We start from the raw sequence: 27472 nt of genomic DNA, 5'->3' as shown, positions 1-27472 counted from the left end.
TGTTTTATTAGTTAAAAACTGAGCATAAGACAAAACACTGAAGAGCTGTCAAACATGAAGATAAATACGTGTAGGAAAAGAGAAAAATAATGAAGCAAAACAACAATTATGTATTTTATAAAATCCTGAATAGAAACATCTCTTTCATCAGTCGAGGTTTTTTATAGAAGCTGCCAGATGAGTTTTGAAGATCAAACCTTGCTCCAAACGTTTCTTTTTCCCATCGTGAGCGTCTGATTATTTAAAGACCGAAGTGTCTTTGCGGAGTTGTTTTGCTTTGTGAGTAAAATGACAGAATGTGCGACATATTCAAGAAATGATTTTGTTGTTTAGAAGAAGCCTGAGCTACGTATGAGGGGACGTTTCTTGAATGAATGCATGTCGCCCACTGCTCTGCATGCCAAGAACATCTGGAGTGTGTTGAAGGCGACTCTCAGCTACTTTCAATTATTTTTATTCTTTCTTCACCAGCACAGTGCTTCAATAAAAAGACCTTATTATCCTTACATTGCTTTTATTTCCTTGAGCGTGTTCTGGAAAACCTGGACGCAGACCTCCCCGTTGGGTTGCTTCATGGACGCCAGCTTCCAGGTCTCCTCAAACGTCTCCTCGGGGATGTCCACGCCAACGTTCCTGAAGATCTCTGCAATCTGTGGGAGAACACAAAACAGATATTGGAATAAAATCCAAAAGTAAATTAAGGAGCAAAATGAACAAAAAAACTTTACGTAGAAATGCGGAGAAGAAACAGGATTTATATTCATGCATTTAACTTAAAAACAGCAACGATTTGCATCAAATTTTCCTAAAGTCACATTTACCTCTGATGGACTGTGAACACGAACCGGCCCTTGTTATTATTAAATCTCAACAAAACATATTTTAGTTCAACTGAGCCTCGACAGCGTCATTATTTCTAAAAGAAATTAAAGAACTCTGCTTGCTGACCGCAGTAAAATTCGTCCAGTCACTAAGTGAAAGCTGCGTGAACGTATCATCCAAATTCCTCCTCTCATCATCTGAGTGGCTTCATGGGGTCGCCGGCCCTGCCTGTAACTTCTTGCAGTAGTTAGAAGAATAGAGAATATTTTTAATCGACATGTACGCCAACGTACCGCAGCATTTATTGCTGGTTATTTAACATGAAACTTTCAGAATGTTTTTCCTTGGAAAGCGTAAAGCGTCAGCTCCTGTTCTTTTGTTAGTTTTTAAAGATCTCGTCTTGTTTCTTCACGGGTTCTCAGAGTCTACCAACAGCCCTGCGGCCTCCGCCTCACCTCGCTCTTGGCGCGAGGACGGAGGAAGTGCTCTGCGTGAACGCCTCGAGCGGCAGAGATGGACGGATTCAGAAGATCTGCAGCCGTGGATAAATCTCCGTAGTTCTTGGTGTCTCCGACCCGTTTGACACGAGGAGCTGGAAGGTCCGAGCGCACCGTCGGGGTCCCGAAGGCACGGCGGTCTGAAAACGAGACGTTTGAGACAAAACGGTCATTCCTGAGACGTTGTTTAAACTTTTTAATCTTTAAAGCGAAACAGAGAAACAAAACACGAAAAGTTTTGATGAGTTCAATCTTGGTCTTGTGTTTATTAAGAGAAGACTTTGAAAAATGTCTATCTGTCATGGCAGGTGAGGACAATGAGGCAGAACAGGATTGCTGAAGGAAACCGAGCAGGAACAGCCCAAACTGTCGAGCCGAGCAGGAAACAAACACACAGACGAACAGAAAAGAGAGCGAGAAGTGAACAAGACAAACCGACAGCAGCTGTTAGCAAGTGACAAAAACTGAAAAACGAGGATTTACACAAACAAATATCAGGAAAACAAACTCCAGATCGTGACAGTGTGACCCCCATTTACAGAGTCATGGGGTTTCAAGATGGCAACCACAACTAATCCACGTCCAGTGAACAAAATGATCTAAAATTATGACATTTCTACTGATATTACGCTCAAACTTGGTGCGGTAGTAGCCAGTAGTCGTCCTAAACACATACGCTGAGCACAAACGGATTACACAAAACTTTACTTTAAAACTTTGGCCTCAGAGGAGATGGGTGATAAGCATTCCTTCAGGAAACGTCTGTTTTATATTACCAGTTCACTCGTTTAAATTTTTTTTTTCCGACGCGTGAATTTTAACTCCAAATACTTTTATAGCGACTCAACAATTCTGCTGTTCGGTCTAAAGTAAAGTAATTTTCTGTTTTATTTGTGTATTTTACACTCAGCCCTCTCAGATATTTAGAAATCAATAAAATAAAATCTGTTTAGACAAAACTTTCTCCTTCCTTACCTGCCGTGGCTGTTTCTCCACTGCTGGCTCCGATAGCCGAGGCGGAGGTGAGGAAGTGGTCTGGAGTGGACCGAGGCTTCCTGATGGTCCTGACCGTCTTCCGTAGGCTGCCTGGACTGACGGGCTCCAGGTCCTCAGGTTTAACCAAGGCCTGACGAGGAAGAAGTTCTGCTGGTTCCCACTTCCTGTCAGTGCTGTCTGGATCTGTGCTGGACGGACGCTCTGCAGACAAAAACAAAACTCTTTTTTTTTTAAAAAAGCGTAATCAACAGCTTCTGCTGGAACTCAACTCTGGAGCTGAGCCAGAACTTTGAGGAGGTCCAACTTTAATGGTTTAGTTCAAGGTGTTGGATTAAGTTTTCACCGGAGCGTGATGTTGATCAGAGCACAAAACATGAACATTCACGTTTTACGTAAAACAGATAAAAAAGTCATGTGTCACCGACCGGCTGTCAGAACGCGCTGATCTCGGCAGCTGATGGGCATCTTGTCCTTCCAGTTAAGAAAGTTGGCAAATTCCACGAAGTTGATCAGTCCGTCTCCGGCTGCGTCGCAGAAGTCCATCAGGTCGTGCAGCACCGCCTCGTTGACGTCCAGCTGGAACTCTTCACACACGGCCCGCAGGTCCTCTTTGTCAATCCCTCCTTTTCCTTTCTGATCACAGACAGAATAAAACGCCACAACAAAACGTGGTTTTGAAAAGTTTCACCGTTTTCTTTTCCCTAAAATGTGATTTTTTTTAACTTTAATGAAAAGTTTCAAGCTTGAAGGACTGCATGTCGCCCGCCGCCTGTCATGATTTTTAGAGATCTGTTCTGTTGGACTTGTTTGGTTTTATTTTGAAAAGAATGTTCTAAGAAGTCTGTTTGACTCTCAGCTACTACCACACTGGACTTTAGCTCAATATGAACCAACACGTGTCAGTCTGCCGGGATCCGAGCTTAAATCGAGTCGACTCCAGAAGGAAATCAGTTGTGGATGAGAATCGATCACGCTGTGATCAATCAAGTTTGATCAATCAAGTTTGATCAATCAAGTTTGATCAACTCTGTCAAGTGGTTCATGAGATATTTTGCTAACAGACTGAGTTGACTATCATTGCTAAAGTTTTAAACAAAGATGTCACACAAGGAGTAGTACCTGGAGTGTGTTTTCTGAAGTACTCTCAACTACTACCATCCCGGATTTGACAACATCTGTAAAAATGACTAATTTGTAGATATTTAGTGTTTTCTAAAGTCTGTTGGCTGTGGCATCATCCTGAGATGGATTGGCTCTAAAAAATAATTAGTTACAGACGTATCCAATGATTGTTTCCTGGATGTTTCATAAGATTCATGAGATATTTTGCTAACAGCGGGAGACACTGGCCTGTCATGGCGGCGGTTGTAAATCTGTGACACTTAAAACTCGGCGCCGCCTCTCTGCCGTGGATCTCACTTTGTCGTAATGCTGGAAGGCCTTCAGCAGGGAGGGGAAGTGGTTGAAGTTGATCTTCTTCAGGTGACTTCGGACGGCGCCGACCCGACTGTCGCGTTCTTTCACGTGCAGCTGCGAGGGCTGGATGATGTCGCCGACTCCTGAAGGAAAAAACAAACCAAATGATGTAATTATCCCCGGCCTTCAGCTGAAAAGTGCCGCAGCGTTCGTGTAGTTACAAACAAATAAATAAATAAAGTACCGTATTGATGTGGTGGTAAAACTTTTCCGGAGGTGTGTTCAGGCGGGAGACGAACAGAGTTGTTCCTCCTACAAACGCTGCAGAAATAAAGCAGTTAATGGAAAACGTTCATTAAACCAGAGAGGTTTGTTTAATGAGATGAAACCCACGTGTTGGCGGTGCCTATTTGTTGGGCCAGTTTGTCCTGGTTCCCGGATCTCTTCCAAACAGGGTTCGGATCGTGAAACCTGCGGGAAGCACTAACCGTCAGAAACACACAGGGTAAAGAAAGTTTTGATGAAACCGGGACTCAGCGTTTACTTCAGGGGCTCTCCGATCCAACGCAGACTTTTCCTGAGATTACGTCCGTCATTGAAATGTGGCGTCTGAATCCCAAACCGGCTGTCTTTACTGCAGTGACTCCACTTGTAGTTTCTGTCCAGTTGCTCACCTGCAGAGGAGGGAAATAAAGATGATATTTATCTTCAACACAGAGTAAAGATCAGTGGGTTCGTTATGGACGGTGATGCTTCTTACCAACAGGAAAGGAGTTGTGGCTCCGGATGAAACCTTCACGCTCCTCCTGAGCTTCCTGCTCCATCTCTTCGGTCGTTTTCAGAGGATTGATGATGTCACGAACACCCTGACCTGGAAGAAACGTTGAAAAGAACAGAAGCTCAACACGTCAGAGTTTAACTAATAAATACTTTTACATCTTTTTTGAGTTGCAGCATTTGTATCACGCCTGATTTTTAAAGTATTTTTGACCTTAACTTGTCATTCCTGTTATACGCACCTTTCATCGTTTTCACACCAAATCTGGTTTTGTTGTCGTACCCGGGGGGGCGTCCAGCGTGTTGGTCACGTGACCGACCCAACGGAGCCGTCTTCCTTGAAGCGTAAACAGACTCGCTGAGTTCTTGCAGCTTCTGTTGTAAGATCGTCTTCGGAGGAGGATTTAACCACATGTCCTGTAGGAATTATAAAAATAAAAAGTTATTGTGGGAAATAAGTGTTAAAATATAAAAGTTAAAGACTTTACCACATGCAAAGTAAAACCGCAAACACCAAGACAGACGTTCAAAATACCCTTAAGACAGCCTGCCGCCATGAAAGACAGGCGATCGTGTAACGTTCTAATTTCTTTTTCACTTTTGGCGTTTTGTTTTGTATTTTTCTCGCGTGCTTCGTATTTCTTGTTGCGGCGAGTCGAGACGGTTCTTCTCATCCTGAGCATTTCATTGCATTGTTGACCTTGTGTTGACCTTCATATGACAAATAAACCTAACCGTTCTGTTTGTTTGTTTGATTCTCTTTGTTAGCAAAATATCTCATGATCCACTGGACAGGTTTTTTTGAAACTCAAAGTAATCCCTGAATGTGCCACTCAATTCAAGATGGCCACCACAGCTAATTAATCTCAGCAGATGCAAAGATGTTTATAACTCAAGTCAGTTTGACAAATATTGAGCTCAGATTTGGTGTGGTAGTAGCTGAGAGTCATTGGGGATGCAGTAGCTCGGCGGTTAATGCTGCAGTCTCGTAGTTCGGAGGCTGCAGGTTTGAGCCCGGGTACAGGGCGTCTGCTGGCTGTGGTGAACCCTGCAGAGGGAAGCAGCCGAAGGCAAAAACGACAGCAGCTGAGAGTCATCCCCAACATGCGCTCTGAGTCCTCATCGATCGTTAGAGAGCTTTTGTAAAGCCTTGACAGTAAGATGGCGGGCAATATGCAAACCTTCAAGGAATGCTAGTTTTTAGTTAGAGATGTGCGACCTTAATTCTAGAATTCTTAGTTCTAGAATTGCACCGCTCCAGGTGGCTGCATGTTGGAGCAGCTCTGTTACTTTCATTCTGAGATTTTGCTTTTGGAAACTTTAATTCCTCTTTTTCTGGATGTAAATCACATTTTTTGGATGATTGTTTCCTCAGGTATCAGATGCTGTGCAGCTGGAAGGATTTTTACTGAAACTTTTTTAGTTTTGGACATTTGTTATGATGTGTAACCATGGCAACAAGGCAGTTTCTACAACCAACAGCTGATTAACATCTCAAAAGCTCAAATAATATCTCAACTATGGCCCCAACTCTCAAATGAGTTGAAAAGGATGTTCTGTGGATGCATTCTCATCTGCCTGCCAGCTGTGCTCGAGTGCCTGATCTCTGAGATCCTGGAACTAGCAGCAGGAAACACGGCTCATGACAGCGGAGGGACAGGATCGTCCCTCGGCACCTACAGTTGGCTGTCCGCAGCTATGAGGAGCTCGGCAGACTGCTGGGAGGAGTGGCCATCGCTCTGGGAGGAGTTCTGCCCGGCATTCAAGCGGTCCTACAGTCCAGGGGAACCAAGAGGCCAGCCGAGTCTGGGTGGACGGATCAGACGGCATCTGCAGCCAGTTTCTTAGGATCCACTGTGGGATGGACCTTTACAAGAGATCCTTCCTGTCTGCAGCCATCAGTGTCTATAACATATCTTAATGAAATGAGGATAATGAGTTACAACAACAAAATAATTTCTCTTTGGGATTAATAAAGTATTATTGAATTGAATTGAATTCAAAATGCTGGGAATTCAACTCCAAGTGTTGAGTCTGCAAATGTGTAACATTTTGGACCCACACTGGGTTTCTGGACTTTTTAAATTACAGACCCAGCATTCTCTGAAGGAATGCATATCACCCACCACCTTTAAAGCCAGAGTCCATCCAGCCAGACATCTCTTTCCACAGCCACCTCCTCTAGCTCTTCCAGGAGGATTCCAAGGCATCTCCAGACCAGCTGAGAGACGTGGTCCCAGCGGAGGGTCGTACCCGGGGTCTCCTCGCAGACATGCCTGGAAAACTTCCCTAGAAGTGCACATCCTGACCAGAAGCCCAAACCACCTCACCTGGCTCCTCTGGGTGTGGAGGAGCAGCGGTTCTACTCTGAGTCACCTCGATAACTGAACTTCTCGCCCTCTAAGGAAGAGTCCAGAGAAAACTCATTTCAACCACTTGTATCTGTGATCTAGTTATTTAGGTCACTGTGCAGAGTTCATGACCATAAGTGAGGGTGGAAACAAAATGGCAAACAGAGAGCTTGTCCTTGCAGCTCAGCTCCCTCTTCACCTCAACAGACCGGAACAGAGTACGTAATACTGCTGAAACTGCACTGATCTGTCTGTGCGTCTCCAATCCATTCTTCCCTCACTCATGAACAAAACCCAGAGAAACTTCAGCTCCTTCACTTGAGGTAGAACCTCACTCCCAACCAGGAGAAGACAGTCCACCCTTTAACAAGTGAGGACCACTTTCCCAACTTTTATTCCTGAGTTTTAAACTCAAATAATTTTGTGTTGAGAAAAGATACGAGTTGCTTTGGTCAAACATTGAAACTAACTTGATGTGCAAACCAACAAAGTCCATGCTCAATAATCCAGGTATACAATCCAACATTTTTCAGTCAGGTCATCTGGACAGTTTCTTTTTTTATGTGCTGAAACGTTTCACCTTCCATCCAGAAGACTTCATCAGTCAAGGAAACACAAAACTGATTCTTCCCCCAACATTCTAGAACTGCGCCGCTCCAGGTGGCTGCATGTTGGAGCAGCTCTGCTACTTTCATTCTGAGATTTTGCTTTTGGAAACTTTAGTTCCACTTTTTCTGGATGTAAATCACATTTTTTGGATGATTGTTTCCTCTGGTATCAGATGCTGTGCAGCTGGAAGGATTTTTACTGAAACTTTTTGAGTTTTGGACATTTGTTATGATGCGTAACCATGGCAACAAGGCAGTTTCTACAACCAACAGCAGCTGATTAACATCTCAAAAGCTCAAGTAATATCTCAGCTACAGCCCCAAATCTCAAATGAGTTGAAAAGGATGTTCTGTGGATGCATTCTCATCTACATGCCAGCTGTGCTCGAGTGCCTGACCACTGAGATCCTGGAACTAGCAGGAAACACGGCTCATGGCAGCAGAAGGACAGGATCGTCCCTCGGCACCTACAGTTGGCTGTCCGCAGCGACGAGGAGCTCGGCGGACTGCTGGGAGGAGTGGCCATCGTGCTGGGAGGAGTGGCCATCGCTCTGGGAGGAGTATTCAGTCCCCTACAGCCCGGGGAACCGAGAGGCCAGCTGAGTCTGGGTGGACAGATCGGACGGCATCTGCAGCCAGTTTCTTAGGATCCACTGTGGGATGAACCTTTACAAGAGATCCTTCCTGTCTACAGCGTCAGCATCTATAACATCTCTTAATGAAATGAGGATAACGAGTTACAACAACAAAATAATTTCCCTTTGGGATTAATAAAGTATTTTTGAATTTGAATTGAATTGAATTACTCCAAAGTGGAACAAACCAGTTATGTTGGTGCTAAGATGGTCTCTTTGGCACGCCCCCTCCTCCGGTGCCGGCCCTCTTCCTCGTCGACAGTCATGTCAAACTGGTTCAAAACCAGCAAAGTCTATGTTCAATAATCCAGGTATACAATCCAACATTTTTCAGTCAGGTCATCTGGACAGTTTCTTTTTTTTGTGTGTGTTAAAACGTTTCACCTTCCTCCTAACTTGATGTGCGATAAAGTGATATCAGATTATGCGTTTTGAATGACTCTCAGTAACTACCGCAACACATTTTAGCTCTGTACTTGTAAATCGGGTTGAGTCAGAACTATTTTTGTGTTTACCAAAGTCACTGAGCTGCGGCGGCCATCTTGAATGTGGCTGACTTCAAAGGCTTACAAGCAGTAGGAGTACATTCAAAGATTAAATTAAAGTTTCATTGAAACTTCATCCAGTGGTCCAGGTATTTTGCTGACAATTGAACTCATGTGTGTTCGTGTGGAGCTCACAGATGTTCTGGTTCTGATGCCATGAACAAGAGAGGTAACGTCCGGGTCAGCCGCCTGCCCTTGGTGCACTCTGATGGCTCCTGGTTCTGGATGGGTACTGTGGACCCTCCTCACCGCCGGTGGGGTCTGAAGCTGGGACCAGCAGATTTTAATAAAGCACAATAATTAATGTATGCAGCACCAACTTTTCATAACAACCAAATTAAACTTACACCTGGCATTTCTTGTAAGCAGGCCTTTACGCTGTCTCCTATAGGTTTTAATTTCCCAGCCTACAGTAAAAAAAATAAAATAATAATAATAATGACATTATTCACAAAGAAAAAACGTTTTCTGTGATGATGTTAGCTTGGAGCTAGCTAACACAACGAGTTAGCATAAGTTGTCTTACCCTCGGCGTTTTCCCGCTATTATCTTCAGATTTTAGCTTCCAGGAGGAGTTTTTATCAATCAAATCCATCTTAAATCCACGTAAAGACAAGCCAGTCTTATTTACTACGCAGATATTTTACAGCCTACCGAGCACAAAAAGGTTTAACGGCAAAGACGTTTTCAGAGGTCCGAGTTCCGTTGCCTAGCAACCATGACGCCGACGGACGGTATTAAGTTCCGCTAATTTTTGTTTTTACTTTTTTAAACAAAGTACAATTTAATTTTAGTGTCCAAAAATATTTTCTTTACCGTTTTAAAAATAAACACTTTAATCAACTGGAATAAATATTATTATAAATATTGTCGGAGACGAATTGACATTAATTGTAAGGCATGCCGAGGTGTCATATAATAGTTAGGACGGAAATTTTCACTTTTTGTGTCAAAAATGAACTACATTACCCACAATGCCTTTCGTTCAGTTTAGTGTCAACACGTCCCATGTCTAAAACTTTAAATTCCCAAAACAACCGGTGTCTCTTCTTTTTTTTTAATGATTATGCTCCAGATACAAGAACATTTTTTTCTACCAAGAATAAACATTGTGTCCAAACATATTTATATAACTATAAAAAACGTTTTTAAATTAGAGATATCCAATCCATACTATGACTAATAAAAAGCGATTTGTTACTTAAATAACTGCAGCCATGTTTATAAACAATCCATCCACTTTTTTATTTCTGGTCATGGGGTCCACTAGTGCCCATTTCCAGCAGCCACTGGGAAAGGCACAGAGCCAGGATTTGATCCGACAACCTTTTTGCTGAGAGGCAGCAGCTCTGAGCTACAGCGCTGCCCTTGTGCCACCAAAGAAATTATTTTTTTTGCAAAACCGTACTGTTGAATAGCTTGGCTGACGTTAAAAGCAGCAAAATGTTAGTTAAAGAGAAAAGCAACCAAAGTCTGATTTAAAGCTAAATAGGAAAATATTAAGACAGACGTATCATTCATTCAACATTCAACAAAGCTTTCAACATGTGGCTTACAAGAGAGATGAGCGTCAATTAAAACTCCCAAGTATTTGTAAGAATCTACAAACTCAATAGGGGCATGATGCAAGGAGGAAGAAATGCTGGAAACAACTTCCTGTTTGAAAACAACATCCCTTTGTTTTTATCAGCATTTAGCACCAGTTTGAGATGGAACAAGTGACTGGATAATGTCAAATGCAGACGGCAGAAGCTGGAAAACCTTAGCAACTGTGTTAGCTCGACATTAAACAATTGTGTTGTCAGCATTTAGAGATGCAAGGAGGCGTCAGGCACGTTTTGACCTACAATATTTATATAAATTGTAAAAAGAGTGGGTCCTAAAACTGAGCCTTGTGGCACACCATTAGTGACGATTAAATAGCTAGATGAAGTGCTGTTGTGTCGAGCACATTGCCTCAGATCAGAGAGATAATTAGAAAACCAACCAATAATGTGATCTGAGAAAACCAGTATCTGAGATCTTGTGACATAAGATGTTGTACTGATCCACAGTGTCAACGCTTTAGACAGGTCTAAAGTGCAGCGCAATCCTTAGTATCAAAAGGCTACAAGTCAAAATATGTAAAAGCTAAAATAAGCAGAACACAAGTTAAAAGCTAAAACAAACAGAAGTTTAGCTAAAGACTAAAGATAAATAATCAGGTCTCTCTTGTAAATGAGTCCTCAAGGCTCAATGGGATTTATCTGTATAAATCAATCAATCAATCAATCAATCAACCTTTATTTAGACAGGTAAATCTCATTGAGCCTCGAGGACTCATTTACAAAAGAGACCTGTTTTAAACAAAGTACACAGATGATGTACAGACAACCATATAAAAAGCCTATAAAATGAAAAGTAAATAGAGTAACTTATATAAAGACGAAAGAAAAACAGCCACATTATAAAGCAATATAATTAAAATACTAAAAACAGGAACATGTCTGCATCGGTTTTTGCAATGAACTTAACAGTTATTTAAATCCCCTAGAGTGGTCAAAGCTGGCATCTTCAGATCTTGTTGCAAAGTGTTCCAGGAAACAGGAGCGGAGTAGGAGAAGGCCTTTTCGTCAAGTTCAGTCCGCACTGAGGGGACGCTGCAGGAAACGATGTCCCGAGAGCGTGCACGCCGTAGCTGCACTGACGAAGTGACGTCTAGGAGGGGATGTGAAGGCAGCAGACCACGAATTCAAAAAAGTTCAAGACAAAAAAACAAAAGGCAGCAGACCAAGATGTGATTTAAAGATGGAAATGTACTAGTGAGGGAGTCTGCGTGAAGTTAATGATACCATACCATACCATACCATACCAATTTATTTATATAGCACTTAAAACAGCAACAAGGCCAACCAAAGTGCTGTACAAAAGAACACAAACATGCACAGCAGACAGGAAAACATAAAATAGAAATACAGATACAAATAGCAGCAGAAGCTAACTAAAATGGCCAACAGAGTAGAGAACAGACCGGACCAAAACAAATCACACCGTGTTAAAGACAAGCGAATAGAAGTGGGTCTTCAAGCGAGACTTAAAGACTGAGAGTGTGGGAGCCTGCCGGACACTCAGTGGCAACTCATTCCACAGTCGTGGACCTGCGACAGAGAAAGCCCTGTCACCTCTGAGCTTACGACGGGTTTCTGGGACTGAGAGAAGCATCTGGTCTGCTGACCTCAGAGAGTGCGGTGGGACATATGGCTGCAGAAGATCAGGGAGATAGGATGGGGCGGAACTGTTCAGTGATTTAAAAACATACATGAGAATTTTGAAATGGATCCGAAGGTGAATGATGACCAACAACCCTGTAAATACTGAGTACGGTAATTACAGCCAGATTGATTATTAAAATGACCATTTTGTAGAGTTCTTGAAATAAAATTTTTACTCATAAAATAATATTTAGAAAAGCTTCCATTTGAATCCTTAGTACCGGTGTTTAGAATATACACTACAACGGCCTGCCATACATGATCTGTCATCGTCCTCCGTACAAAAGGGAAGTTGAAAGAAGTGGGAGAGGGAGACAGCGGAGAAATCTAACGTTACTGTGTCTGACTGGATACTTTGTGAACAGACATCGAAGAGCTGAACATATTGTCCCGGAAACGTCTCGTTCTTCCCCCAGACTTCTTTTCTTTTGGTAGGTGAGTAGCTGAAGCTAAAGGCTAACCGGAGGGCTCCTCCCGGAGCAAGCGGCCCTAGCTAAACATTCACCCAGCTAGCCAACAGCTCTTCACGAGCCGGCCTGGTAGTTGACGCTGAACCGTTGAATTATCCGGTTGGACGAGCGCTGCCAGGTCGGGAACACGGTGCCAGTCCTTTGTGATCCGGTCGGTTCGGAGCGCCGATCGTTGAGGCGGACAAGCGTCATGCGGCTAGCCTCGTTAGCTGTACACACCCAAACCTGCTAAATCCCACGTTCTGACACGTTACATAAGTGTCAGAACCGGAGTCTGGCAGCCTGTGAATCATGAAAGCACCCGCCTTTAAGCTACTGTCACACCGACCGGATCAACTGTCACAACAAGTTTGTTTTGGGCTGGACACTTTCAGCTCATTTAGCTTCTGCGCTGCTAATGTTAGCCGCTACCGCTAATCTGAGCTAACAGCAGTCCGACTTGTTCATGTGTCACAAAAACATTTCTGCGAGTTTGATGCCATTTACTTTGGCTTTGAGAGTCTGTGCTCACTTGGAGGAAAGAAGAGCTACTCTGTTGTTGTTGTTGAATCGAAACTAATTCCTACAACCAATCTATAAAAGCTTTAATTGACCAAAGGTCTGCAGTTGTTTATCTCTTGTTGTTTATGCATATGTTGTTTTAAACTTTGTGTATACGTTTCTGCATTGACGAAGCCTTTCCAGATGTGTAAGCTGCCCATGCCAAAGGCACTAATGCACCCATATACCATCAGGGAGGCAGGCTTTCTTTCCGTTGCGTTCAAAAACAATCTCCATATTTGAAGTTTTGACCACAGAACAGTTCCCCGCTTTGTCTCAGCCCATTTTAAACGAGCTTCCAGCGGTTCTGGACGGTGTTCACGTCTGGCCTCTTGTTTTGCCTGATAGAGCTTTAAGCAGTGTTTGAACTGTGTTTACACATGAACGTTCCTGAGCCCGTGCAGTGATAAGATATTATGAGCTGTTGATGATGGGATATTCAGTCTTTCCACTTTCCCATTTAGGAACATTATTTTCAAGTTGTTCCACCATTTTTAGAATAATGTTTCTGCAGCCTGGTGAACCTTGGCCCATCTTTACTTCTAAAATGTTTACACCTGGTCCTCGTACTGTCCTGTTGCCAATTATCCAAATTAGTTGCAAAAAGCTCCTCCTGCTCTGTCTTGTGGGGACCGTTAACTTAAATAAAACGATAATTTATTGTACACCGTCTCGAATATTTTGAGATGTTGCTGACATCAAACTTAATATCCTTTCAGATGTTCAGTGAGTTTCAACGTTTCATGCTTTTATTATGAATAATTTGTGTTTTGAGGTTTGCAAATCCCTGCCCTCTATTACTTTTTCACATTTTACACAACTTAACGTCGTGGAAATCATAGACTTCAACAATACAGCCGAGATGTCCGGCTCAACCGGGACTCAAAACCGTTGAAGAATCTAGTTTTTGGCATAAACCGTGAAAAGACTTTTTTTTTTTTTTTGTCTGGATTTAAAACTGTTCGGTCTCAGCTGATTCATAGACCTCATTGTTCTGGTTGAACTTTAAGGTTATTAGTACAAAAAAAATCTGGTTTTAAACAATAAGAGTCTCTACATCGGGCAGTAAATTTCTTAACTGGATCCTAAAGTAGGTGTGAAACCAGTGGAGGGACGCCATGTTTGATGTGACGTTTAATTTTGTTGTCATCGAGGCAGGCGGGTACCGGTAGTTGTAATTTGAACCTGGAGGCACCGGAGTGACGAGCCGAACGTAAAAACAGTTCCAGCTGATCCAAACTGGAAGACGTGAGCGTTGAGCGGATCTCAAAGCACCGACGCCTTAAACATCTCGTTTAAACACTGAAGATAAACAGCAGCACACAGTTTCGATATTTCCCCAAATCAAAGAAGAAATACTTTTAGATACAAACATAAAAAAAAAAAAAAAAGGCACAATATTAATCAGACGTCATTCTTTTGGTTTTATTTATTGAGCAAACACAACCTGAGCCTGAACATGTTTACCTACATTTAATTATTTTTACATTATTTTTTAATTTAACAGTTTGGAAGATTATTTCATGTTTCGTACATTATCAAAACAAGCTCCACTAAAATCTTTCTTTTTTTAAACAAACGATAAGAATATAACTTATAAATAACATCTGATGGTATTAGATTGTTCAAATAAAATAAATGTATTTATCTTTGTTTGAAGCAGACGTGCACAGATTGTAGTTTTCTGGGCCGATGCATATTTTCCTGTAAAGAACTTTGTAACAAATATTGACCAGAAACAACTTCGATCGACTTAAATAAATAAAAAACTGCATTAGTTTTATTTTTCAGGCTTTTTCTCTTCAGATAACGAAGAAGAACTTTTACTAAAATACATTTTGGGCGTCAGATGTCTGCACGTCTCGGAGGCTGTTGGCTGTAGATATATTTACTGAATATTCTTCATCTTTATTTTCAGCTGCTGCCCAACCTGAGGTCCCCCCCCCCCCCCCCCCATATAACCTGAGCACCACCCAGACCAGACTCTCAGCCGTCAGTCAGTTTGGAGATTAGAACGGCACAGTGATTATTTTTTCTGATTTGGAGGCTTGTCTTTTCTTACCTTTCTCAGGTGTTTTCCAGTTTTTGTTGCGTTCGGGGGCCACCGCCGCCGCACGGTGACATGGCCAGTAGAGGCGGAGCCACACGACCCAACGGGCCGAACGCCGGCAACAAGATCTGCCAGTTCAAACTGGTGCTGCTGGGAGAGTCGGCGGTGGGGAAGTCGAGTCTTGTGCTTCGTTTTGTCAAGGGTCAGTTTCATGAATTCCAAGAGAGCACGATTGGAGGTGGGTATGCTGAAAAGACCCGGCTTTTACGTTTATGTGCGTTTACGGGCCGTCGGAGGGGAACAATAAATCATTGAGGAGAAAAACAGGAAAAGAAATGATGCAGAAAGTCCAACGAGACGTTGATGAAATGTTTGTTAAACCTTTGAAAGAAATCTACCAAACGGGACAAGATGCAGCTAAAGAAGATGGAGGGAAAATCCTTTCATTCACTGAGGAGTTTAGGAAATGTTCTGAACAGTCACTATCTTACCTGCTGCAGATGGCTTTTTGATCAACCACAGTTTAAAGAGACATAATTTGTTCCTGACGAGCGGACGGCTGGTCTGAGTGGGATTGAATGTTTTTCTTTGTTGTCCAGTCACGTTACGACTCGCTTTGACTCCTCGGGTCTACACGATCTTCGTGGTTTTCATCTGACTTTAGTGTCGCCTCCATGTGGGCGGGACCATCGTAGCACGACCGACCGAAACATGTGGGACGTTGTTTTCTATCCAAGGAAAACGCAACACATGAACAGGCCAAAACGCCACTCCCCATTCTCTGCCGCGGTTTGTTAAAATGCCCAGTTCCACTTGAAGCCACCTTCCCTCCGCTGGTCCAGTCCCGTACATTGAGTCCATTTGGTCTGACGCCCTCTGACCTACGTCGTCGGCCAACAAGCACAGAATCATCTGCGCCTCCTCATAGTGCCATGTTGACATTTCAGTGGATATTTTTTATATATAAAAAAAATAAAGATAAAAATCAAATCCTGGGGTTGCAAGTTTTTCTTGTATTTTTTTGAAACGGTGGGTTTGATTCTCGTGAAGGAGGCGCTCTCACGACTGACGCTCTGTCCAGGGTCCTGCTGACATCAGATCTTCAGTTCGACTCGGTCGCTCCGAACCTCGACCGAGTGGGTTTTAAGAACCAGTCTGGAAGCGGGCGAGACCACTCGGTGATAAGACTCAAAGCAGCACCGAGTCCACCCAAGAGGGGTCGAGATGAGTTCATGGAAAAGACTCGGTGAAGTGGAGCCCTGGCACCTGAAATGCATCAATTCATACAATCCTTTTTTTTTTTATCAACCTCTATCCTGCTGTCAGTTTCACATCACTATTCTGGTAATTGTACTAAATCTCTGCAGGAAGTGCACTAGGATGTGCTATAGCTAGCTGCTGCTGCCATTTATATTTATACTTGTAAATAACCCTAAAATTAAGGTTAATAACTATAAACCATAAAGTGGCAGCAATTAATTGTCAGAGTCAGAGATTCTTTATTGTCATTCGCACCTCATGTGGTACATGTGGTGGAACGAAATTATGTCCACAGGGTCCCAGTTACATCCAACAATAAAATGTAAAAGAAGAACAATAATAAGATTAAAGATATGAACTAAGAACAACATCAACTAAATATACACTAAGCACATTTTGGTCTCCGCATTACATTTGCCTCGTACCTGGGAACTCTTGACCTGGGAACTTGGATCTGGGAACGATGTCAGACTTTACGGTACTCGGTAGAAAGTGCTGTGTGAGAAACTGGATTTCCGAGATGAAAACTGACAGAAATTAAAACTTCTTGCCGACGCCGAACTAAAACTACAATCCAACATTTTTCAGTCAGGTCATCAGGACAGTTTCTTTTTTTTTTTGTGCTGAAACGTTTCACCTTCCATCCAGAAGGCTTCATCAGTCAAGGAAACGCAACAAAACTGATTCTTCCCCCAACAGCTTACTCCAAAGTGGAACAAACCAGTTCTGCTTGTGATAAGATGGTCTCTTTGGTACGCCCCCTCCTCCATTGCCGGCCCTCTTCCTTGTTGACAGTCGTGTCAAACTGGTTGAAAACAACAAAGTCCATGCTCAATAATCCAGGTGTACAATCCAACATTTTTCAGTCGGGTCTGGTGAAGGACTGATGAAGCCTTCTGGACTGAAGGCGAAACGTTTCAGCACAAATAAAGAAACTGTCCAGATGACCTGACTGAAACATGTTGGATTATATACCTGGATTATTGAGCACGGACTTTGTTGTTAAAACTACGACTGTTTGTGGATTTTGAGGCCGGGACTCCAGAGTTACGACTTTGCCGGGTGTTCTGATTGATTTTACCAACCTGGAAACTGAATCTCTGACTCCAGAGTAAAACATGTTGGCAACAGTAGCATCACTTGGACTGGCCAATAGCTCGTCAGTCCATTCAGAACCAGAGTCTCTCTTTAAGAGCCATCTGTAACAGGTAAGATATTGTACATTCAAGTGATGTTTTAAAGAACTGTGGCAGAACTATGGTGGATTCCCAGATGATCACTTCAGTGTGTTGCGTACATAATCCCACCATTAATGAACAACAAACTTCTTGGACATTAGGTCAGATTTCATCCATCAGGGTCTCCTGTGGCTGAAGGAAAAGTTTCAGATGTTCGCTGCACCGTTCAGTCAGGTTCTCGCGTTGGGACACGTGGAACCAGATGAGCTTGTCGTTGCTCAGTTGTCGCTCTCTGCCCTGCAGCTGCCTTCCTGACTCAGACGGTATGCTTGGATGACACGACGGTCAAATTTGAGATCTGGGACACGGCGGGTCAGGAGCGGTACCACAGCCTGGCTCCCATGTACTACAGAGGCGCCCAGGCGGCCATCGTGGTTTATGACATAACAAACGAGGTGAGCCGGGTGTTGTTACCTCTGAATGTTGTCACCATGAGGGACGGGCTGTTTTTATTTGAATGATTGCAGTCAGGCTAAAGACAGAAGTGTATTTTTACGCCTGTGACTCGTTGAGAGATGACTTTTCAACATGTGTCCAACATTTATTGACCTTCTTCACTCGGGTCATTGATTTTTAAAAGGTCACCTCTGGATGTTTAAAATCAAACCGATAGCTTAAAGAGAACTAACTCCATCTTCTGTTTGCTTTAATTATTAAAGAACGAATCACCTTTTACCTTCGTTTAGATGAAGTTATTGATCACAGGCTGCAAAAAAGAAAATCTCCTCATTCGACATCTATTGGTCCTTTACCTGGAGGCAGACTGGGACGGGTTCAGGTCTCCATCACTGTCCTCCAGCACCAGGACAAGGTCCACGGGTCGTTTAGTGCCGGATCACACAGAAATAATTTAAACTTTCCTCTAGAAATAAACCCATATAAATATTTTTGGTCTTTGAGGTATTTTATTTTGAAAAATGACCACTTCTGTTCACGACTATTTCCTGCACACGACTTCAGGCACTTTGACAAATGCTTCATGAGGCCTCTAGCTGCCTCGGTGTGATTTCTAAACATACCGGGGGCAGGGGGGGGACTGCACCTTGAGTCACACTGAGGTAGTAGCAGAGCCGAAACGTGAAGTTGTTGTATTTCAGCTTTGTGGCTCATGAATGTGATGAAATGGGTGTTCGATCCTGGTCCTGGAGATCCACTGCAGGTTTTACTTGTTTCCCAGCCCCAACGCACCTGATTCAATGCTTCAATCACCTCCATGCAAGCGGGAGCCCCCGCTGATGTAAAGCAGGTGTGTTGGAGCAGAGAAACATCAAATATGCAGGACAGTGGCCCATCAGGACCAGGACTGGACACTTGGACTGGTTCATTTTGAATGTGTGAGCTTCCTGCTCTTCGTGCTAAACGCACAAACAAAAGTTTGGGGAACAAACACGTCTGCCACTAATTTAATTCTCTTCTGTTCATGTTTAGTTTTTACAGCCAGAGGCAGCTGAAAGAAAAACGGTTTGCCTTCATCTTATGAAATTTTCTTTAGTCGCAGTTATTTTACTTTTGCCACCAAACCTAGGAGCCGACTCCGAGTTTGGACCCGACCTCGACTTTAATGCCTTCAGTTCAGCTCCACACCAAACCCTCAGCAGCTACTGGGCGTCGGAGAAAAACCTACAAAAACCAGCAGAAATGAGTAGAAAGTGAACTTTTCAGGAGAACTCTCGCCTCTTCGTGTATAAAAAGTTGTTTTTGTACGAAGTGTCTGAAGCTTTGCAGTGATCAAAATGTTTGGAAGATATTTATCTTTTCAGATTTTATTTCTTGTCAGACGTTCCCCGGCCTGTTTCTCTATTTATTTTAATATGTATACCTTCACTGCTCCTCTTTAACTGATACAAATACAACTGTTATTGCTCTCTGGGTCATTTCATTAGTTCATGAAGCATCATTTTAATAACTCGTCCTCCTTCTGGGTCTCTGACGTGACCTTTGATCCTCGTCTTCCATCGTAAGGACGTGATTTTTCGTCTAACGAGGCGCTCCTCACCCGTGTCTGCTCTGTTTGCCAGGATTCGTTTGTTCGAGCGAAGAACTGGGTCAAAGAGCTTCAGAGACAAGCCAGTCCAAACATTGTAATAGCGCTGGCTGGGAACAAGGCGGATCTGATGAACAAGAGAGCTCTGGACTTTCAGGTTTGTCCTTTTTATAATCGGGGCTGAACGTCACGAGTTTTTCTAGAAGCAACGTAAACGTGATTTTTATGACCTCGTTTGCTTTTACTCACTTCAGTCGTTCTTTAAAACTGAAGCTCTGAGTTATTTTAACTAAAGATTCCTGATGTTCCTCTGCAGGACGCTCAGTCGTACGCAGACGACAACAGTTTGCTCTTCATGGAAACTTCAGCCAAGACCTCCATGAACGTGAACGAGATCTTCATGGCCATCGGTAGGTGTCAACAACAACAACAACAAAAAAAGGGTCCCCCCCCCCGTTATGTCCACTAACAACAGATTACGTCCCCTAGTTTTGTCCTTTGAGTAAGACTTTGTCTCAGACAGGAAGTGTCTCCTCTCAGTACCGCTCATGTTAAACATTTCAGACCAGGAAGTTCTCTTCAGTAACTAATGTGGGTTAAAAGGCACCATGTCACTTTTATAGATTAAAAACAACTCATCGGTGATGGACAGGACGAGCTGAAGTGCCACAGCTGAACTTATTCTCACATTTTTACAGATAAATGAAACGGGAACACGTTGGTGGCTGTTTTAACTTGAACTAAATTTATCATAAACTAATTTCTTAGTTCAGTCAAAGATAAAGTTAGAACACTTCCTGGATTTGAGACTGGGCCAACCGAGGTTCCTCTGGGACGAGATGAGCATGAAGTCAGACGTCCAAAAGACTTGACGTCCCTCTCGTCTTTAAACTTATTAAACTTCTTTACTGTCCTGGGTGTAACTGGAAATATTCCCAGTGTTGTGAGCGTGCACGCTTGAAAAATAAGTCGGGTACAGACTTTCATTTTGGTGTGGCTCCATCTAGGCATAAGAAAGGTTCCTACAGAAAATGGGATTCCCAGGTCAAAATCCAAGATGGCCACCGCCATGTATGCGTGTAAACTGGCCGCACTGATCGTTTGAGGAAACAATGATTTTATATTGCTTAAACATATAGTTTCATCAAATGATTGGGGTGGCCTAAGATTAATATATATATGGGGGCCAAAGCCACCATTGGCCACCCCCTGTCTCCACCACTGCACCGGGTGGTGGTGTCATTGTGTCTCCGTTGTCCACCGTTGAATCAGGTCTCTCTTGTAAATGAGTCCTCGAGGCTCCATGAGACGAACCTGTAGAAATACAGATTGAATATAAAATGACTCTCTCCACTCACCAGGTCTAAAGCTGAGGATGCAGAACTCGCCTTTTACTTTGAAAGGACTCGGAGGACATGCTGGTTTCAGCAGGTTTTTGTTTGACGTATAAAAGATGAGAGAGCGCGTCTGATGGGGGACCACAGACTCCGTGACGTCTCAAAGCACGTAAAGACAAGCGAGCGCGTCAAACCGGTGAGGGCGACCGTTTGATGGTAAACAAACATGGCCGACAATCGGCCCGCTGCAGCTTCACTTCCTGCGTTTTATTAGGAAATGTTCACGGGTCTCGTCACGTGACCCGACAGCCTCCAGAAGTTCAAACCCGTTTGACGAGATCAGCACAGACCAGTGTGGGAATCCTGGGTAAACCGAGTCCAGTTTGTAAAGAGACGGACTCGTTCAGGGTTCATGTTTTAATAAAACTGGCTTTTATCAGTGGAAAGTAAAAAGGCAGTTTTAAGAACAAACAGTTTGGTTTTGACAGAGTTTGTCCACTAGATGGAGCCGTAAGAGCTTTTTAACCCTGTCCGCCACAAACTGCTGGAGTTTAACAGTTTGATGAGACTAGAATACATTTCCTGTTGAAAGATGAAAAAAGGACCAGTGGATTAAACATGTTGGGATTTTTTCTTACAGGAAGTTTAATTCAGACTCGTGTGTTTCCCTTTGACGGTTTTGTCAACATAAACTGAAAATTATCGTTAAAGCAACATTTTTTTATTTTTATTCATTCAACCTTTATACAGGTTAGTCTCACTGAGTCACGAGAACTCGTTTTCAAGAGAGACCTGTTTTAAACAGACAACATATAAAAATCAATAAAAGTAAAATGGTTATAACAGTCGAATCAAGATGCCATATAAAAACAGGAGCAGAGTAGGAAAAGGTCTTTTTGCTGAATTCGGTCCGCACTGAGGGAACACTGCAGGTAATGATGTCGTGAGAGCGCACGTTGTAACTGCACTGACGACGTGACATGTGGGAGGAGATGTAAGAAGGTAGCAGACCAAGGAGGGATTTAAAGATGAACCAGCATGAGAGCTTACATGTAGATGATGCTGACCAACTGACCAGTGAATACTGGGTGCAGTGGTGGGTACGGTAGTTGCAACTAGTTCTGAATCTTTGTGCACCATAGACGGCATCCAACATCTGGAAGCAGCTGGCAGGAGCATTCATGTAAATGTCATCATAGTTTAGTGGCTGGTAAGAAGGTAGCAGCTACAAGATGTTTCTTGGCATTCAGAGTTAAACTAGATCTATTTCTGAAAAATAAACCCAGTTTTAATTTTAGTTGATCAGTTTTCAACATACGGCTTTAAAGAGAGATGTGCATCAATTACAATTCCCAAGTATTTGTAAGAATCCACGAACTTGATAGGAACATCAAGCAGGATGAGATGGAAGAAGAACTGCTGGCACCAACTTCCTGTTTGAAAACAACTTCCCTTTGGTTTTATCAGCATTTAGCACCAGTTTGAGATGAAACAAGTTTGACTGGAAGATGTCGAATGCAGACTGTAGAAGCTGGAGACCCTTAGCAACTGTGTTAGCTCGGCAGTGAACAACCGTATCATCAGTGTAGAGATGTAAGGAGACGTCAGGAATGTTTTGACCTGTGTTACTAATAACAATTATAAAAAGAGTGGGTCCTAAAACTGAACCTTGTGGTACACCATTAGTGACCGTCAAATAGCTAGATGAAGAACCGTTGTGTCGAACACATTGCATCTGACCTGAGAGATAGAAGCACCTTTTGTATTTTCAGCTTGGAAAATTAAATACAAATAAAAACCGGTTCCTCAGATTCATCCCAGAATCAATGAGATGAACTCGACACGCTTCAGATTAACTTTAATCTGAGTTGATTAAAAATCGTCTCGGACGTCGGTGTGATTCCTGACAGTGTGTCGTCGTCTCCGCAGCAAAGAAGCTCCCGAAGAACGAGCCTCAGGCGTCCGGAGCCGGCAGCGGGCGGAACCGGGGCGTGGACCTGACGGAGACAGCTCAGCCCACCAGCCGTTCCTGCTGCACCAACTCAACCCCCCCCCCCCCCCCCCCCCAACAGAACATCTGGGCGTCGGGCTCTTTGGTTTCTGGACGTCAGACCCGCTCTCCACCCTCACTTCCTTGGAATAGCGAAAAGACTCTGTATAGCTGCATTTCTAATAACTTTTTGTTGTTGTTGATGTTCTTTTTTTAACTTTTTTAAAGAAGTGTATATCAGTATAATGGATGCATGTGTCACTACAACTCCTTACAACACATTTTCATCGTTTCTTCGGTTCAAAGACTAACCCCGACTTCGTGAAAGCTGAGAGAGTTCTGATGAGACGGTGCAGTTTGTCTCAGCGCGGAGTTGACTGGACGGTTTAAATTGTTGAAATTCTCGACTTCCCGACTGTTTTTGTCGAACGTTTGTGTGAAGATCGGGTCAGGAACTCCTCTAAAACACAAGAAAACACCCGTTTCCTGCTGGAGAACAGAAGAAAATAATGTTTAAAAAAAAAAAAGTCTCCAGCCTTGTGACGCCATCAGCAGGAAATGAAAAGACTGTAAATGAGGGGATGCTCCTTTTGGATCGGGGGAAGTCTGTGCCTCGAGTGGAGGGGTTCCAGTACCTGGGGCTTGAAGGGATTCAGGACTGAGCAGGAGATGGATCCATGGATTTGAGGCTTGTTGCTCCAGGTCTAGAGTTCCTGGTCTGTCTACAGTCCAACCCTCAACTGTCGTCATGAGGTTTGGATCATGGCTGAAAGAACGAGGTCCACCCGAGTGTCCTTCGTGGGGCGGTCGGGCTCAGTTTTAGGTAGAGTAAGGAGCTCGGAGTTGAGCCGCTGCTCCTCTGCATCAAAGAGTCAGCTGAGGTGGTTCAAGTGTCAGATATGCTTCCTGAACCTGTTGCTCCAGCAACCGGACTACGACAAACGGCAGAATATGGACAGACCCATGTGACGACTGAAGACTGCCCTGCTCTGCTCCAAAGTCTTGTAAAGACCTAAACATGTTATTGGACAAGGTCGAGTCTGGTCCTCTGGACGGGTTCTTCTTTGTTGAACCGTTTTGTCTTTTATCCAAAAGACTTCTTCAGACTCGTTACATTTGTCTACCTGAATTATTGAGCGTTCTTCTGGACTAAAAACGTTTTATTCTTGGACTGGGTTTTCAATTCCATTTCTGTTCAGACCAGTCATCAGCCTCTGGTATTTTAGTGGACCTGAATCGTGCACTCCTGAGTCCTCGCACACCAAGAGATCCAAACAACATTTGTAGACAAAGTCCATTTTTGCTGCTTTTGTCAATGAGAAAAATTGCAATGGTTAGTGCTAGTGATTAGTTCTAAATATTTTAGGACAATTTAGCCTTTTTCCATTGTCCAGTCTCACCATGACTAGCTTTGACTCTCCGGTGGTTTTCCATAGAACTCGTGGACCGGATCTTCAAAGTGTGGCCACCAGAAACTTCTGTCCAAGGCAAACAACACAGCAGTGGGCAAACGAGTGAAATAAAGAAAACGCAAGTCGGCCACGGTCTCCAAAAATTCTGTGATCGAGTCGAGGCCACCTTCCCTCCACCGGTCAGAGCTTGTAAATCGAGTTCATTCGGTTTCGCTCCATCTAAATTCTGTCGGCCAACAAGCCCAGAAACGTCTGAACTTCAACGTGGCACCACCGTGATTAAAAACGGTGGGTTTGATTCTTGTTGAAGAGACTCGTGATTGGCTGAGGAGGTCCTAAGAACCCACCTGGAAGCGAGACCACCCAATGGGAAGCTGGGCCGAGTTTAACTCATGAAATAAGACCAGTTTCCATCACTACTGGTTCTGAGGATCTTGAGTCGTCGGAGCGTAGCTACGTGGTGGTGACGAGTGTTTCTGGTGCACCAGTAAAGTTTCCTCCAAGACTTCAATAACTTAAACGTCTTCTTGTGGCCATGGGGTCCGTCTCAAGCGCTGCCGTGTTTGTAGCTCGTCTCGAACGACTTGTAACGGTTCTAATCTGTGCGTGTTCGTGCCGTACGTCCAAATATGATCCAATGTTCAAAAACTACAAACGAGAGAGAAATGTTCCTGCCTTCCTCTCAGCTCTGCTCCAACGACTTGAACGTCGTGTTTTAGTCGATGTGAAAAACACAAGTGATGCTCTTTAGGGCCAGACTCGGCAGTCCGCCTGCATCTTAAAGAGAAGGGACACTTGAGGACGACGGTTTGAGAGGGGCAGGCAGAGGACACCGTTATATCAAATTAAGATTTTAAATATTTTTTTTAAGTGCTGATACTTTCTGCTCTCATCAACCAAGGCAGCAGAACTGGACTTGACCTTCACGATTCATGAACTCTGGCAGAAGCTTTTAGAAGTCGACCAACGGAAACAGAAAACCTGATTTCTTCTCGTCGTCTGTGAAGATGTCCTCTGACGTCGGGAAGTTTAAAGTTGTACAGTTTAACACTCGTCTGCTTTTTATTTTTACCTTCCACATCCTTTCACGAACAGGTCTCATGTTAGAAACCGTGGTGGTCCTTTTAGCTAAATGTGGTGTCTCTAACAAAATCCCTCTCTGGTGTTACTTTTTATTTTAAAGTTCTTTTTTCTTAAAAGAAGAAGAAGAAGAAAGGTCAAACACCACCATGGGGTGGTGTTTGAAAGGAACCTTTGCACAGTGTTGATCATGTTTTAATTATTGATGCGGACCCTTTGGGTTTATACAAACGACTGTTTTGGGTTTGCTAACCTTCGGTTCTGGGCGGGTAGCATCAGTAACCTAACCGGGGGTCCCTCATTACAGCTCAGTGATTTTTAATGATGTAAAACAGCATTACTAGTGATGGGCTGATCAGTTTGAGTGTCTGAAAACAGCTTAATAAATCCAAAAAACACGTCTCTTTGTTTGTATTTTTTGCTTGAATTAAAAATGAAACACTAGAGTTGGAAACACTCGTGTTCTGGACTGTCCCGTTCTGAACACGAGGCTGCTGACGACAGACATCTGTTGGTTTTGCTTTAAGTTGCTGTCGCCCGTACACGGTGCCATTACAGAACTTACCGCTGGAAACGTCGCACAGCCGTATAAGTCGCATCAGTCGGCTGCATTTCAAAAGCCAATTGGCAGAAGCGGGAGCACAGAGGGACGACTCGCTGTGCATTTCTTTGAAATTTAACAACATAACCACTTTGTTTGCTCCAAGTTATAGTAAAGGTGTGTTTCGGTTGAACGTTTCCTTAATAAATGCACGTTGACGGTCAAATCGGCTGCATTTCACCTGGGCAGCGCGGAGAAATGCAGGTGGTTTGGTACGGCAAGCCAAGTGCCTCATTAACAGCCACTTTTACCTATTAATGAGTCACTTTGCCATTACAGCCACTCCAGGACCCTCTAGTGGATGTAATGGTAGTGTTCAATATTTTCCATGTCGGAATGAATGAAATTGTCAGATTTCAGCCAAATATTGGGTTATAAATATGAAGAAAAAAACAAATGCATCACTTTTCTGGATAAGTCGCAGGCGTGCTAATTTAAGTAAAAAACTGACTTATACAGCAAAAAATCCAGTAAATAGGTTGTCTCTGGGGACTCGTACTATATAACTTAATGTTTGTAGTTTGGATCACTGAAACTTGCCTGTAAAAGTAGAACTACGTGATGAGATGAACACGTGTTAAGAAGTGAACTACACTGTACACTAAAGTAGAACGTAGTAACCCTCCTGTCGCCGTTAGACCACGGCGTTTAACGCAGACTCTTTTGTTCCCAGGTGGAGAGAAGACTCGCACCAACACAAGTAACAGCTGACAAGAATAAAGTTTTACTATTTAATTTTGTTTAAGGCAGGAAGATCTACCGGCTCGGTGTTACGAGGGTCCTGGAAGATGAAGCCCCGATCACAGGAAGCGTCCGTCCCCATATCTTCTGAAAGGGGTCGGGAGCTCGGCCTTTTGTGCATCAGTTCTTATTGATGTGTGCCAGTAAGGCTCATCTGGTTCCATCAAAGCGTTTTTGGGAGTTTGTGTGCAACTGACCTTGTGTGCATGTGGCAGATAAACAAAACCCTCTCCTTATAATATATAATTAATAATCCAGGTATACAATCCAACAATTCTCAGTCAGGTCATCTGGACAGTTTCTTTGATGAAGTCTTCTGGATGGAAGTTGAAACGTTTCAGCAAAAAAATAAACCGTCCAGATGACCTGACTGAAAATTGTTGGATTTTAGGACATACCTCACATCATCTGAGGACAGATGCAACACTCCTTTACTTAGGACAAATAATAATAATAATAAAATGTCAGGTTTTAGTATTCAAACAAACTACAATGAATCCCCCCACGTACAGTGTAAACCACAGATTAATGGAATAACTACTGTCTCAACTAAACCAGAGCCGGCACAAATCCAGCCCACGGTGCACGCCCGTGTCGATGCTCGTGAACGTAGAAAGTCTCCACTCGCAGCAAAAATTAATTAAAACTCAGCACCTTGTGTATCCATGTCCTCGGCTCCAGGTGACACTCGGTGACCATCTCTGGAGTCCACCTGTCATGATCCAGTCTGGTAATGATCCTCTGCAGCTCCTCAAGTTCCCCTCAGTGAAGGCGTGCAGTGGTCCTTGTTAGTGAACAGCTGGTTATGGTCCTTGTTGGTGAACAGCTGGTTATGGTCCTTGTTGGTGAACAGCTGGGTATGGTCCTTGTT

At 43.3% G+C, this 27472-nt stretch overlaps 2 protein-coding genes across 2 annotated transcripts in view; one reads left to right on the top strand and one right to left on the bottom strand.

The window, feature by feature from the left end:
• Positions 1-503: 503 nt before the first annotated feature.
• On the bottom strand, positions 504-9242 carry efhb (EF-hand domain family, member B). The gene is made up of 14 exons (XM_037676706.1): positions 9174-9242; positions 8995-9054; positions 8783-8914; positions 6685-6693; positions 4751-4925; positions 4492-4602; positions 4276-4405; positions 4125-4202; positions 3976-4052; positions 3735-3874; positions 2741-2948; positions 2295-2516; positions 1278-1459; positions 504-650 (listed from the first exon to the last, which is right to left on the bottom strand). The coding sequence occupies exons 1-14, from the start codon at positions 9240-9242 to the stop codon at positions 504-506; spliced, it is 1740 nt and encodes a 579-aa protein (XP_037532634.1).
• A 2903-nt stretch (positions 9243-12145) lies between these two features.
• Positions 12146-27472, top strand: part of rab5ab (RAB5A, member RAS oncogene family, b) — a 37338-nt gene continuing 22011 nt past the window's right edge. The window contains exons 1-6 of the mRNA XM_037676521.1: positions 12146-12333; positions 14980-15196; positions 17700-17851; positions 19475-19597; positions 19757-19850; positions 22707-22883. Of these exons, the coding sequence (XP_037532449.1) occupies positions 15031-15196; positions 17700-17851; positions 19475-19597; positions 19757-19850; positions 22707-22883 (712 nt within the window). The 5' untranslated portion in view covers positions 12146-12333; positions 14980-15030. The remainder of the gene's footprint in view (positions 12334-14979; positions 15197-17699; positions 17852-19474; positions 19598-19756; positions 19851-22706; positions 22884-27472) is intronic.

This window comes from Nematolebias whitei, chromosome 5 (assembly GCF_014905685.2).
Source record: "Nematolebias whitei isolate Nwh7 chromosome 5, NemWhi1, whole genome shotgun sequence".
NCBI lineage: Eukaryota > Metazoa > Chordata > Actinopteri > Cyprinodontiformes > Rivulidae > Nematolebias > Nematolebias whitei.
Note: the sequence above shows the minus strand (reverse complement) of the source record. Positions and strands in the feature narration are given on the sequence as shown.

What these genes read in the sequence shown, in the direction of transcription:
- efhb (XM_037676706.1), bottom strand. Translation starts at nt 9,242, where the DNA reads ATGGATTTGATTGATAAAAACTCCTCCTGGAAGCTAAAATCTGAAGAT. An exon ending in GCTTACAAGAAATGCCAGGT is followed by an intron (nt 8,915 to 8,994) that starts GTAAGTTTAATT and finishes TGCTGGTCCCAG; the next exon opens with CTTCAGACCCCACCGGCGGT. An exon ending in CCTTCCAGCATTACGACAAA is followed by an intron (nt 2,949 to 3,734) that starts GTGAGATCCACG and finishes GTCTGTGATCAG; the next exon opens with AAAGGAAAAGGAGGGATTGA.